A 13,780-nucleotide genomic window follows, 5' to 3' on the forward strand; every position below is an offset into this window, starting at 1 on the left:
TGTAGGGTTGCTTTGAACATGATTTTTGTCTGCTTGATGCCACAGTATGGGCTCTAGACTTGAGACAGGCTCCAGCGCCACGCGTAAGAGGATTGAAAACCGTGAGTGTAAATGTTGCAACGTACTCTAATATTACATAGCTTACGGAGTTAGATGAATTTGTGGGAGAGGATGGCGAGGAGTACGCAGCATCTGGCTTTGGAGGCTTTGGAGATTACTTTCGTCGGAAGAAAATCAAGCTTCAAAATCTAGATGCTGAAATACGCTCTGCGTCTCCAAACAACCCCCTCATATTCAAAGGCGTTGTGGCACACGTGAATGGATACACACAACCATCACTGAATGACCTTCACCGTATGATTGTGAGCCATGGCGGGGGTTTCCTTCAGTATCTCGATGGGAAAACAGCGGCGACTCACATCATTGCCAGCGCATTAACTCCCAAGAAGAAAGAGGAGTTACGCCGATACCGTGTTGTTAAACCGGCATGGATTGTTGACAGTATTAAAGCTGGCCGTATGTTGCCCTGGGAAACATATCGTCTGTTAGACGAAGGTACCTCACAAAAGATTCTTAAACTTGATGCCAACGGCATATCTACCGAAAATATTACCCAATCACAGAGTTACAAGGCCCAAACAGATCCATGCTGGTATACTTCGCAGTCGAACAAGGAGGTCTCCCCCGATGACTCCCCGAGAATAGTCAAATGCCCCTCAGCTGACACTACGGAAGACCCGCTTTTGGAAGATGAGCCAGCAACCGATGTTCAAGCAACGGATCAGGTGAATGGCGTTGCTATGGCTCCAACAACCCCCGAAGAGTTTGGTGCATCGGGATCGGATGATCTTTTGTCACCAGTTCATCCTGAACGGTCTAGTTTGGACCAGGTGTATACGAGCCCGAAAGCTGGTGGAAGGAAGCCATTAACTTCAGAGGAGCACAATGCATTGCTACTTTCGAAGGCACATATCCGGCAATCCAGCGTAGTCAATCCTGATTTCATCCAGCAGTACTATCGTGAATCACGTCTTCACCATCTATCTACCTGGAAGGCGGAGCTGAAAGCACAGCTACAAAGCCTCTCCCAAGAACGCGGTACAACAAAACTTCCTCCTATAAAACGGTCCCCTGGAACAAGGCGATATATTCTTCATGTTGATTTTGATAGTTTTTTTGCAGCGGTTTCTCTGCAAAAACACCCTGAACTTGCCGATTGCCCCATTGCCGTTGCACATGGAACTGGTCCAGGCTCCGAAATAGCTAGTTGCAATTACCCAGCACGCAAATTTGGTGTCAAAAATGGGATGTGGATGAAAGGAGCCCTAGAGCGCTGTCCAGAACTCAAAGTGTTGCCGTATGACTTTCCAGCATACGAGGATGCTAGCAGGAAGTTTTATGAGGCAATCCTTGATATCGATGGCATTGTTCAAAGCGTCAGCATTGATGAAGCACTCGTTGATGTTTCCTCTTCATGTATAGACACTGGCGGTTCTGATGGAAGAGCAATATCAGAGAGCTCAATATATCGAGAGCAGGAAAAAGCCGATACCATTGCACAAAAATTGCGAGATGCCATCAAGCAGAAAACCGGTTGCCATGTATCTGTTGGTATTGGTCAGAACATCCTACAGGCAAGGTTAGCATTAAAGAAAGCAAAACCCGCCGGTCAGTTTCAGCTAAAACCCGAAAATATGCTTGATTTCATCGGTGAATTCGCTGTCACTGACCTACCTGGTGTGGCATTCAATCTGGGAGCAAAGCTTGAAGAGCTTGGCGTCAAATATGTTAAAGATATCCGCCAGCTTAGCCGCGAAAAGCTGACTGGGCATCTTGGCCCAAAAACTGGAGCAAAACTATGGGAATACGCACGTGGAATTGACAACACTGTCGTTGGAGAGCAAGAAATACGAAAGTCCGTTTCAGCTGAGATAAACTGGGGTATCCGGTTTACTAACCAGGCACAGGCGGATGAATTTGTGCGGAGCCTGAGTGAAGAGCTACATCGTCGACTTTTGGAGAACGGGGTCAAAGGTAGACAGCTGACGATGAGGATAATGCGAAGGGCTGCTGATTCACCCGTTGATCCGCCCAAACATCTCGGCCATGGCAAATGTGACACCTTTAACAAGAGTATTATCCTACATACTTCAACTAATGCAAGTGATATACTCGGCAGGGAGGCAGTTTCCATTCTTCGCAGTTTTAACTTCTCACCCGGGGACCTGAGAGGGTTGGGAGTTCAAATGACGAAGCTCACGCCCATTAAATCTACTGCTAGTGGTGAACACACGAGCAGTCAGCAGCAGCTCCAGTTTAAGGCGGCTACCCCTGGTCCAAAAAGGATGATTTCTCAAGATCCTGATGAAATCATGAGTCCGAAGAAAGGAGAGAATGCAAGCCCACATATATCCGCATCATTGGCGATTGGATCTTCGCTACATGATGCAACTCAGAAACCCCTGAATACAAGAGGTACGCAGTTTATATTACCAACACAATCGGATCCTTTAACTATCGCGGAACTACCAGGTGATGTTCGCTCTAAATTGGCTCCAAAGGAGAGACCGAGTATTAGTGAACAGCTAAAAGCTGCAGGTTCTGCTAAACGTCCAACGCAGACACCGTTTGCGTCAACAGCTCTCCCGCCGGAATCACAGCTTGATCAGGATACGTTGAACGCATTACCTGAAGATGTAAGAGCTGAAGTGCTAGGCTACTATAAGCAAAATGCCAATACACCCACAATTGCTTCTCCAAGTCCCACCCCCTTACCAAAATCCCCGCGTCACAGGAAACCTACGACGCCGACGAAACCAAAATCTAGCCGTGGAAGAGGGCGACCAAGAACTGCAACAAGATCAGCAACCGGGCCTACCCTTACTCAGTCCAACTTCATAATCCCTCAACCCTCCTTGTCCACGCATGAATGCATAAACTCTGCAGATAACTCTCCTACACGGGTATCCGCTGATCCCGATAGAGATATCTCAGCTGAATTCCTTGCCGCTTTGCCGGAAGACATACGTCAAGAAGTTCTAGAAGAACACAGGCAAGCTCGAATCCAAGAGCAAGGAGGCCTAAACCTTGCCGCCGTGCATGAGAAAAATTCACGGACAATACAGCATAGAACCAACAACTCTTCTGTCCATGTAGAGCCTGAGCAGAAACTCCTCCGGTTTGATCCGCGACCTGCGAAACCCACGTTCACATCAAAAAGGCTGTCTTCTTTATCAGAGCTTCGCGAGGCCTTGAGCGAGTGGTACTCATCATTTGAAAACGAAGAACCATATGAAGAAGATGTAGAGGCACTCACCAAGTACTTGAGGCGAGTTGTCTTGGAAGAAAGGGATATTTCCAAAGCCACCGACCTGGCGCGATGGCTAGGCTGGCTCGTAAACCATTCCAACGGTAGTTTTCATAATAGCACGGGAGCCACGAGTCCTTCAAGCAAATCCAGTCCATCACTCTCTGGCTGGAAGAATGCAGTTAGCAAAGTGCAGAACTGTGTCAGCAATGCTGTTGTGGAAAGGGGCTTGCCTCCTGTTGATTTTACGTGAAGCTCGTGTCACCATCTTGTCCATATTTGTGTAGCTAACTAATCCACGATACCTTTTTGGCTTATCTGCATGCATGAATATGCAATTGAGAGTAATATTAATAATACCAAACATGAGATTATATGGATTTATCGAATGTGATATTTCAGCTTGCTGCCGCCGTGACTTGACTCACCCCGCTTACGGAAGTACAAAGTTGCAATTGCGCCCTTCCATGTATTAGCAACTTGACACGATTAACACCGAGGATCACATATATAAAGACGAGCTGCAGGGAGGCACCAAATATATGAGAAGCATACTTGGAAACAGGTAACTAAGCATATTCCTTGCAACTGACTCGCTGTGTCTATCTTATTCTCTGTCCCGAGATTGTAACGGTCAGTCCAACTCGCGCTGGCACACACCCTTGGTACGAAAGACGAGTAACATTCTAGAAGCAGTCCACCTTTGCTGAGTTAGGAGCCGGACGGAAATACAAAGTACGATGGCGGGCAATTCTACAGGTATAGATATCCTTTGCCGGCCGGACAAGTACAAACTAGGATGACAATAGGAATGGATATTATTGTGTACATGACGGGATGCTAACATTGTAGTAGAACTTAAGCACTACGCCATTATTCTGTTTGAAGGTTTCCAGGCCCTCGACGTCTTCGGCCCTCTTGATGCTCTTAATATTACTTCTCTCGACAACGGCATCAAACTTTCTGTCATTGCGCCAACGTTGAACCCGGTGAGCACGAGGCCGCCTCCGCTGCCCATTGTCAACCTAAAGCCAGGATGGGGCTTCTCTGAAAGCGTGGTTCCTACACACACCTACGACGATCCGCCCACAGACATTGATGTTCTCATCGTTCCGGGTGGCCTGGGTACCAGTCACTGCGTCAACATCGAGCCAACCGTCAAGCTTGCTCGCAAGCTATACCCGGAGGTTAAATATTTGTTTAGTATCTGTACGGGCTCAAAAGTTCTAGCTGAAGCGGGTCTCCTTGATGGAAAGAAAGCAACGACCAACAAGAGGAGGTATGAGGAGACGACAAGGCCGTACCCTCAGGTCCAGTGGCAGAGAAGCGCTCGATGGGTGATTGATGGAAATATATGGACATCCTCCGGTATCAGTGCGGGTACTGATGCCATGCTTGCCTTTATTGGGATGGTTTATGGCCGGGAATATGCACAGGCAATAGCAAAAAGGATGGAATACCGTTGGGTAGAGGATCCTACAGATGACCCATTTGCTGCCCCAGAACCGAGCTCCTGACCAGAGGACCGGAGTCTGCGTATGCAAGTCCCACGTCACACATCGACTTGGGAGGTGAGGGGAAATAAGTTCCTCGTTTTAGGCGATGTTTGTAGGAAGCTGTGGCGCATCTCAACATGTCTGTCACAGAGGCTGGTGGTCAATGGGTGATTGGATGCATTTCCATACCCTTGTCGCCCCTGTACTCGGAATGTTAGTATGCCGTCATAGCTTCGTCGTTTAATCTCAGCTCAGTGTACAAAAAATAAACATAAGCCAATTGGGGAGATTCCAGAGAGAGGGAATTCCCTGTGTGTACGTATGCATCAGCAGCCGAAATCGAAACTGACATCCACACATGTATACATTGGTGGAAGCTTAACGATCATTAATACCTCCATCGTCTAGGCCTCATCAACACTTCGGGGTAGTATGCAGTACACATAATTCCTCAAGAACGTTTACAAAGAATGTCTACAGCGAACTGATTTGACTCTTGACCATAGGTTAACCTTTATGTATTGAGGCTGAGATTTCTGCTTATCTAAGGCGAACGATATATCTTGGCGCTGATGTAAGCCAACTGGTGCCCACTAAAATGGCAGGTGACCAGAGGGCGGCTAAAGACGGATAACTTTCTGAGCGGGGCTTGCCGGCGCTAGATCGTAACAGGAAAACAGATGGCAACGGCTATAAGCGGCTAGGGCTTAGGGCTAGGGCATTTTGCAGGGCGCGGATGTTTTGTTACGGGCTGCAAGAGCCTGATCAGAGAAGTAGGTAGTTGGCCATGCCCCAGCACTAAAGGATATTCTTGACGGAGTCAAGATAAGCTCACCAACTTGAGAGATAAACCTCCGATATTATTAGCAGACTTGGCGTAGTAATGATCACACCTATAGTTTTTGATAGAACTCGAACACAATATGTCAAAAGGACGCAATAAACGGACACAATGTATATCTGTCTCTGCTATTTACTATATCGTATATGTTGGCTAATGCTTACATAATGAGAATGTGTGTTCCTGAAATGATTCCTCTTGATCAGAATAAACAGCTTTTCTTTCTTCCATTAGCTCCAGGCGCAGCTCCTTCGCCTCTTCCATAGTGATTGGAAAGTCGTCCAAATAAGATGTGACTTCGTTGAATAATTCTCTGGGAAGTTTACCTGCGATGCCATGCAATGGCATCAGCCTATCCCACTAATCTGCTCTTTGTGCTGGTACATTTGCCGTAGAGATGATGCGAGTGTTTGGGTCAACAAGAAACAACACGAGAATCTTTCGGTGACTTGGTTGGGTAGGATCATCTAGTTCGAAAGGATGTACACGATGCTGCAGCGAGTTTGGAAATGTGACAAGGCGTCCTGCTTTGCATAATACGCTGCCAATTTCCTGGACAGTAGACTCCTGATCCTCGAATCCGAACACTTCCTTCAGCCAAGAATGATGATCTTGCTCGTAGGAAACCTCATCAGCATCGTAAAAGCTAACCATCTGGCGAAACCCAAGGCGGCTTTCAGTTATGCTAGAACTGTCATAGTAGAATAGTGCTGAAGCACAGATGTGTTTGTTCTGCAAAATGAGGTTATTATATTTTCACAAGACACAAGTGAAGGTTATATATAGCGAAACACATACCAATTGGCCCTCAACATGCCATGAACCTCCGTCATATTTATTGTTTTCGGGAGTAAGATGAATATTTGTGAGTTTCACAATGACTTGTAGGCCAGTCTTTCCGTAATCTCTCTGAAGGTTGACAGTTTTCCGTTCATCTAAAGGCTTTTTGTCATCATCGTAGGAATTTACCTTCTCCTCTGGGACGAATTTCCCCGGCTCGGGTTGCGCTACCTTGCGAACTTCCCATCCCCACTCTTCAATACGTTGCTGGTAAGCTTCCTTATTTTCATCTGGAAGTCTTTGAGGCCGATCCTTCTCTGGTATGTTATCCGGATCTGGTTCATAGATACATTTGGTATAGTCAATCCGCTTATAATCATGCCAAGTTTGACCAACAGATAATGTCTCATTTCACAAAGGGATTGTGCGGGCAATGACCTGTTCAAGAACTCCATACAGTTCGTTGTGCTTATCGGGATGCAGGTTATTGATATAACTGGTGATGGTGCATTCGATTGAAGGATTCTGTGCATGGGAATCCTTCCTAGGATTGTTTGTCGATCCAAATGCTACGCCGCAAGGGAGCCATTGAAACTTGTCGCTGAAAGGGCACTTCATTCTATGCAAAGAATGCGCAAATCTCAGTGCATCGCTTGCAAGTTTGGTTTCTGACTTACTTGGAATAGGGATTATTTCACCAATTCCAGATTTAGTGATGCCATCCTAGATGTTTAGAATACCATCTTTAACTATGCGCGTCCGACCATAAACCAAGGGGAAGATAGAAGGATGGACAAGGTCAAGGACCTGGTTTTTGCTGTGGGGGTGGTAGTCCTTTTGGGCTTCGTGTACTTGCTCAAGACGAGCAACTGCAGCTTTCAGTGACTCTTTGACGGACGCGGGAATAAGACAGTCGGATTTGAAAACACCAGAGGTAAGAGCAGAGATAATACCATCAGTTTTGAACGCTTCAGATTTATACTGAAGTTCAGCGATGATCCAGTCAGCCATTTTTTCTGTTATATCCAAGGTATCATTTTCTAGTAGCTATCGTTTCCATTTGGTGGTGATAGTTTCGTCAAGAACCTAAGCATTACCAGACAAATTCGATGTTATTCCAGTGATTTATCAGAGGTAAGAACTAAGCCTTTACCTTGTCTTCCCACCCAGGCTTGTCAGTGATATCGTTCATGGCATGAATCATCGCATGCTCTCTCAAAGTAATCATAGACATGCTATTCCGTATACATAAAAGGAAAAATGAGCTATTATTCATTATCAAAGCGAGCTGGGCAACAGGAACTCTCACGATATACTGCCATAATCAATGTCACTTTGATCTAGAGCGTTGGGGAACGATCGGCCTCTGAAATCCTTGGATCCATCATATTCCGTATTGGTTATGAATCCATCCCCTGGTGATGCTCTCCATGCCCTAAATCCATTCAAAGGGATGCCATAACCCGGGAGCTTTATGGCAGGGGACATTGTTGAGTAAAGAACCCTAGAACTAGCCCGTAATTCCTTAACAAAATATGAATAAGGTCGCAAAGCCATCGAGTATTCTGGTGCACTGGGACGATCCGGAAGGCCAGAAGAAAAGTGGAAGACTTTGCATCCCCATCATCTATTTATCTCCCTTCTCAGACATGGGTTAGCCGCTTCATGGGTTGACGGGCCATCTGGGCAGCAATCCAACAATAGCCAATCCAGCTTCCAGGACGGCACATGCATAGTTAGTCACATATTGATACCAATCTATCACACCAACAACAAGCACTAGCTCGTCATTTGTCTCATCTTGAGCCCGCTTTTGTGGTATGTTCAGTCGGCGAAAGTCGACGTTGGAAGTCCGACGAAGAAAGGGGTGGCCTGCTTAGCTAAGTCAGTAACGATGTTGCTGACTTACTTATTACATAATCACATAATTGACCTCGGCTTAGCGGGCTCTTGTTACATAAGCCGCTTACCGGCTATTTCCCAAAGCAGAAAAAGCAAAAAAGAACATCGAGCAAAGAAACATCCCCGGCAAGCAAATTCCGGGCTCAAGGAACAGCCACAAATCACTCAGTCATTCATTCACAATTCATTATTTGGGACGCAGGCAGCGAAGCACAGAGCGAAATAATAGGAGGAGAGAAATACCGCAGAGACAGAGGCCAGAGACAAGTAGAACCTTCCTCGTATTTGATGTCTCCCCATACCGCATGCAGTCACGGGCAGAGAGTGCTAACGGATTGCTCCCAAACTTCATAAAAGACGGCAGCTCTAAGGCTTGGTCTCTATTTATATTGCACCAGCCGTCGGTATCCGCTCGCCCGCGCGCGCATATTTTATCAGATTACTTTATTATTGGGCTGAGCGTTGGACGCTGTCATCCTTCCAAGGTTGCGCCTCGTGGTGAGGAGGTGAGTGGAGGGCGCAGGAGACAGGCAAAGGAGCATTAAATATAAGACGCCAGCCGCCACAGCAGGGGCGGGACTGATCCCGGAGTCCTTTTTGACTTTCTGACGTTGAAAAAGGGCAAAAAAGCAACGACGCAGAAGAAGAAAAGAAAGGAGTGAAAAGCCCGGTTTTAACTTCGTCAAAACTCTATCGGCGGATGGTACTTATATGAATACTGAGTCGGACTTTTTTCTTGACGGGTTGCTGGAAGGACTGAGATATCATCATATCTTCTATCCTGTAAAGTCTCGAGCATAAATAGGTCATCGCCCCAGCGTCTGGAAAATAGTGACAGGGTTACTATTCGACCATATCAAGAACAGTATCGTGTACCTGAAAAAGGAGAAACGAGAAGAAAAAGCCGAAAAGATGGCCCCCCTCCAGCCAGAGAGTCTCTTTTGCAAGCTGGACACAGCGCCGGCGGATGAAGTCTTCGCTCTGATGGGCGACTTCGCCGCTGATACTCACCCAGACAAGGTCAGCTTGGGTGCTGGTGTGTACAGAGACAACGAAGCAAAGAGTTGGAGGCTACCGGCGGTCAAGAAGGCAGGTTATCACTCGTTTGTCGAATGATAAAAGTCACTAACATATCATAGGCTGAAAAACTACTCCTCGATGACCCAACTTTCGACCATGAATACCTTCCTATCCCTGGCTACGCACCTTTCTACAACATGGCTAGGGATCTAATCTTTGGGACGGGCGAGTCGAGCATTCCCAAGGAACGCATTGCCAGTCTCCAGACCATCTCGGGAACGGGAGCAAACCATATCGGAGCTCGCTTTCTAGCAGACCATCTTCCAAAGCTTTCTGATCCCAATGCAAAGCGCACTATCTGGATCTCTGACCCAACATGGGCCAACCACCATTTGATCTGGAACCTCGTCTCGAGCGGAACCTCTGGCAGCCCGATCCAGGTGAAGACATACCCTTACTACCACGAACCCACACGGTCACTTAACTTTGAGGGAATGATGAAGGAACTCGAGGCTCATGCTGTCGCGGGAGACGTCGTCCTTCTTCACGCCTGTGCTCACAACCCTACCGGAATCGATCCTACCCGTGCTCAGTGGCTGCGGATTGCAGATCTGTGCGAGAGCAGAAGTTTATTTCCCTTCTTTGACTCCGCATATCAAGGGTTCGCTTCCGGAGATCTGGACAACGATTCCTGGCCAATCCGCGAATTTGCTAAGCGTGGGATGGAACTTTGCGTTGCTCAGAGTTTCAGCAAGAACCTGGGTCTCTATGGTCAGCGAACTGGTGCCTTCCACCTTGTGTGCCGCAACGCAGAGGCGACTGTCTGCGCCAGATCTCAGGTCGTTGAGCTTCAACGTGGCGAGATCTCGACGCCACCATCATACGGTATGTTCCTAGATGCGTAACTTTCTTTCTGAAGGTCTTCACTCAGTGACACTAACTGAATTAACGTAGGGCCACGACTTGCGGCAAAGATCTTGAGTGACCCTGCCCTTGTTGAGATGTGGAAGGAAGATCTTATCACCATGAGTAGCAGAATTAAGTCCATGCGTCGTGCTCTATACGATGAGCTGCAGAGACTACAGACCCCCGGAACCTGGGAGCACATCATCAACCAGATCGGCATGTTCTCGTATACCGGCCTTACCAAGGAGCAGGTCCGCCTCCTGCGTGAATACCACATCTATCTCCTGGACTCCGGCCGTATTTCTATCGCCGGCCGTAAGCAATTCCCTTCCATCCATCGGTACGATGTAGCCGACCAAACCACTAACATTTTCTTATAGTAAACACCAGCAACCTGAAGTACGTCGCAGAAGCCATCGATTCCGTGGTCCGTAAGACTACCAAAACCTCCAACGGCTCCAATGGCTCTAACGGCCACTAAGTCAACAACCATACGGCCTATCTGATACGGTTCAACGAATTTAAATGATGCTATGTATCTCATTCCAACGTCCCTCACCAACGGGGCCAGTCTCCTATGTTCGACCGCCTACCGCTTCCGCACGATCCCATTGATTGATTTCTTGCATTTTGGCCTCGTATCTCAACCCGACCGACCAGTAACCGGTTGGAATATTGACCAACAGGATAAATATTTTTTTTCACTCGCGAGTTTCATGCATAGATGACAGACGTTCCTCATGTTTCTATACTTTTCATACTTGGTTTGTTGGTTGTTAGAGTTGGTAGCTCAGCACTTGTTGTGTTGATTGTATCCTAGTCTGTATTAGCAGGATAGAGTCAGAGACACAGCTAGATTCTATCTAGATATCTTTAACCAGTTGATTTACACTCTTAGCTATCTCCGAGTCTACAATGTCCGGTTCCTGAGTACTGTACCTTTTACAAAGCTTCAAGTTTGTATCCATTCATCCCCGACCCTCGTCTGGGTGGACGGTACTCTATGTAGTAACCTATAACTACGCCAAATTGAGCTCAATCTACCCACAGGTTACCCTAAGTTCATCAGGTGTAATAACTAGTCAACTACATACCTCTGAGACCGATATAGAGAGAGAGAACTGGGCGTTTATTTGAGTTGGTCACAGTGCTACTTAGTTACGTCAACACCAACTTTTTTGACTTCAGCCGCAACGCCAACCTTAACTAACTTATCTTCAAATTCTACTTTTCAACTTATACCCTTTCTTCCTCATATTTTGTCCTGCAACATGTCGCAGCGCCCTTTCAACTAATTACCCGCATGTCCCAATCATATCAAGTGGGATGCGCCTGGTCGTACTGCACAGCTGGTAGCTATAATCAATGGCCCAGAAAATGCCCAAGAGCATCAGGGCTGCTATCAAGCTTTATCATAAGAAACTCCCCGGGCTCCTTGCTTTATATTCAAAAGGGAGGGCCATCTACTCCGAAGAGCTTAAGCCTTTTCATTTTTGAGTGGAGGTAATGATCCCCTTGCCACATATCTTCTCGTCCCACTTTGCTAGCGACCACAGCAGAGGCAACAATTCTGGATAAAAACAACGATAACTACAACATCGAACAATCCTCAGAGCCGGTCAACGGTTCCTACGTGTTCTCGCTAGCGTTGAAAAACAACACGGGTGATGCTCCAACGGTTCTCTCTCTCTCATCCTGATGCCCCAAAATGGAACAAAGCTTTTATGCTCGAGTTCCAGGCAGCCCTCAAAAAGGATCCAGCAGCAGACCTGATGTCTATGTTTTCCGATTCCTATCGTCGTCACCACCAATGCGCCGAGCGAGAATTATTATCATACCCTGCGGGAATCAATCGTCAGATGCTCGACGAGCTCGACAACAAATAGAGGCGAGATCCGGAGGTCAACTTGCTTACCATCATTCCATCAAATTATAACCGCAGAATAACAATGGCAACTGGACCCAAGGTCAAAAAACCAGAGCCTCCGAAGCCACGTGCGTCTGAGTATTTAGATCGTCTTGATCTTGCGGAAGCTGCTACAGTTGTATTTCCGTTATCGGAGAAGATTCGGGTAATATTTGCGCGCTACTCGGACGGGTCCCTCGACGAAAAAACAGAAGGGCGAAGAGTTCCTACTCGGTACGTCCCTGAAACGGCTGCTTTTAGGCTCCGGAAAGAACTGGGAAGGCCCCGCAAGAGGCGTTGTGGTGAAGTGCAGTGAGGACATTGTGGCAAAAGCCATCATGGGCAATAAGGAATACACTGAGTACACCATACTGCAGTATCTCGAGCGACGGATGCCTGATATCCCAGTTCCCAGACCACACAGCCTAATTACATTTGCTCCCTTCAGTGTTGTTTTCATGTCATACATCCCAGACATGACTCTGACCAAGGCCTGGCCCAGTCTTGCACACGAAGACAAGCTGTTCATACAACGCCAGCTAGACGACATATTTCATCGACTAAGGACAATTATACAAGATGATGGCCATCCCTTTAGTGGAATCAGTGGAGAAGGGGCAAAGGACATGCGAGTTGATGAGTGCTCTACGTTCAAAGATATCACCACAGGGTTTAACCACTGACTGCATGCCCGAAACCCATAACTAGTTAACTATTTCTAAACTACAGGCTGTCCTCGATAGTCCTAGGACAAAGGAGGGCCAGAAAATCAATATCCAGATCCAGGTGGCTGTAGTTAGGCATACACTGGGCAAAGCAAGGCTCGATTGCGCGTTGCTATATCCAGGACGGCAAAGTGGTACTCCCAAAGCACGTTGACCCCAGACAGACTATTTGGGCAGAGGTAGGCGAGTTATTAATACGCTGCACCCCTATAATCAGCTACCTTGCTTACCATCGTTCTGTCCAGGGGATTGCCCAACAGATGAGCTCTGCTTCTGCTCTGCCTAGTTGGTAAGCCATCGAAAGACAGCAATAAACTGCTCCCCGCTCAATATCCACCTCTTCTGCGACATATCGCGGCAACGTAAGGATCACGTTTCCCAGGATGAGTTGAATATGTCTCTTAGGGTTCTTAGGGGTTCACGTAGAGGAGTTACTCGTCCTTAACCATGTCCCCTGTTCCAACGGTTTCGTCTCTAGTATGTGCCTCACTTCGCCCACTATCTATACGCAGTGTCCTGACCAAACTCAGCGGAATATATGGGATCGTGTAGCCGAACTCCAGGCGATGATTAATAATCCTGAAATCAGCAGTGAGCAGAAGATAAATATACAAACAGCAATCGATCTTTATTATAAGAGTGGACAGCCTATACCACGGGTCTGCATCCAGGGTGGAAAGGTTATTTGCCTTCAAGACCTTGATTTCTCCCGCCCGTTCTGGATGGAGGTACTTTCTCCTTTTTCTATAGACTCTGCATCATCCCCATACTTACTGTTTCCCATGCAGGGTTACGGCCAGCAGCTATCAGCACATACTGTTATTCCCGCTGCTGAAATCAGCTCAACCTAACGATCACTAGTGGGGGATCACTCTTAACTTGGTCAACTGGTTACCT

At 47.1% G+C, this 13,780-nt stretch overlaps 8 protein-coding genes across 8 annotated transcripts; 6 read left to right on the forward strand and 2 right to left on the reverse strand.

Moving 5' to 3' along the window:
* Nucleotides 1–46: 46 nt before the first annotated feature.
* Nucleotides 47–3,560, forward strand: TERG_03381 (uncharacterized protein; the record flags this gene model as incomplete). The annotated part of the gene is made up of 2 exons (XM_003236288.1): nt 47–101; nt 154–3,560. The coding sequence occupies 2 exons, from the start codon at nt 47–49 to the stop codon at nt 3,558–3,560; spliced, it is 3,462 nt and encodes a 1,153-aa protein (XP_003236336.1).
* A 487-nt stretch (nt 3,561–4,047) lies between these two features.
* TERG_03382 (uncharacterized protein) lies at nt 4,048–4,824 on the forward strand (the record flags this gene model as incomplete). Its single annotated transcript, XM_003236289.1, has 2 exons — nt 4,048–4,066; nt 4,163–4,824. The coding sequence occupies 2 exons, from the start codon at nt 4,048–4,050 to the stop codon at nt 4,822–4,824; spliced, it is 681 nt and encodes a 226-aa protein (XP_003236337.1).
* A 1,180-nt stretch (nt 4,825–6,004) lies between these two features.
* On the reverse strand, nt 6,005–7,435 carry TERG_03383 (uncharacterized protein; the record flags this gene model as incomplete). The annotated part of the gene is made up of 4 exons (XM_003236290.1): nt 6,005–6,376; nt 6,443–6,793; nt 6,863–7,147; nt 7,196–7,435. The coding sequence occupies 4 exons, from the start codon at nt 7,433–7,435 to the stop codon at nt 6,005–6,007; spliced, it is 1,248 nt and encodes a 415-aa protein (XP_003236338.1).
* Nucleotides 7,436–7,565: 130 nt separating this feature from the next.
* TERG_11991 (uncharacterized protein) lies at nt 7,566–8,649 on the reverse strand (the record flags this gene model as incomplete). The annotated part of the gene is made up of 3 exons (XM_047751018.1): nt 8,570–8,649; nt 7,734–8,296; nt 7,566–7,659 (listed from the first exon to the last, which is right to left on the reverse strand). The coding sequence occupies exons 2-3, from the start codon at nt 7,979–7,981 to the stop codon at nt 7,566–7,568; spliced, it is 342 nt and encodes a 113-aa protein (XP_047605928.1). The 5' UTR covers nt 7,982–8,296; nt 8,570–8,649.
* A 589-nt stretch (nt 8,650–9,238) lies between these two features.
* On the forward strand, nt 9,239–10,733 carry TERG_03384 (uncharacterized protein; the record flags this gene model as incomplete). Its single annotated transcript, XM_003236291.1, has 4 exons — nt 9,239–9,415; nt 9,466–10,231; nt 10,301–10,567; nt 10,633–10,733. 4 exons carry the CDS (start codon nt 9,239–9,241, stop codon nt 10,731–10,733), a joined length of 1,311 nt encoding a protein of 436 aa, XP_003236339.1.
* A 1,468-nt stretch (nt 10,734–12,201) lies between these two features.
* Nucleotides 12,202–12,474, forward strand: TERG_11992 (uncharacterized protein; the record flags this gene model as incomplete). Its single annotated transcript, XM_047751019.1, has 1 exon — nt 12,202–12,474. One exon carries the CDS (start codon nt 12,202–12,204, stop codon nt 12,472–12,474), a length of 273 nt encoding a protein of 90 aa, XP_047605929.1.
* Nucleotides 12,475–12,496: 22 nt separating this feature from the next.
* TERG_11993 (uncharacterized protein) lies at nt 12,497–12,841 on the forward strand (the record flags this gene model as incomplete). The annotated part of the gene is made up of 1 exon (XM_003236293.2): nt 12,497–12,841. One exon carries the CDS (start codon nt 12,497–12,499, stop codon nt 12,839–12,841), a length of 345 nt encoding a protein of 114 aa, XP_003236341.2.
* Nucleotides 12,842–13,330: 489 nt separating this feature from the next.
* TERG_03387 (uncharacterized protein) lies at nt 13,331–13,734 on the forward strand (the record flags this gene model as incomplete). Its single annotated transcript, XM_003236294.1, has 3 exons — nt 13,331–13,360; nt 13,414–13,611; nt 13,672–13,734. The coding sequence occupies 3 exons, from the start codon at nt 13,331–13,333 to the stop codon at nt 13,732–13,734; spliced, it is 291 nt and encodes a 96-aa protein (XP_003236342.1).
* Nucleotides 13,735–13,780: the final 46 nt, after the last annotated feature.

The sequence above is a fragment of the Trichophyton rubrum genome (genome assembly GCF_000151425.1).
Source record: "Trichophyton rubrum CBS 118892 genomic scaffold supercont2.3, whole genome shotgun sequence".
Lineage (NCBI taxonomy): Eukaryota > Fungi > Ascomycota > Eurotiomycetes > Onygenales > Arthrodermataceae > Trichophyton > Trichophyton rubrum.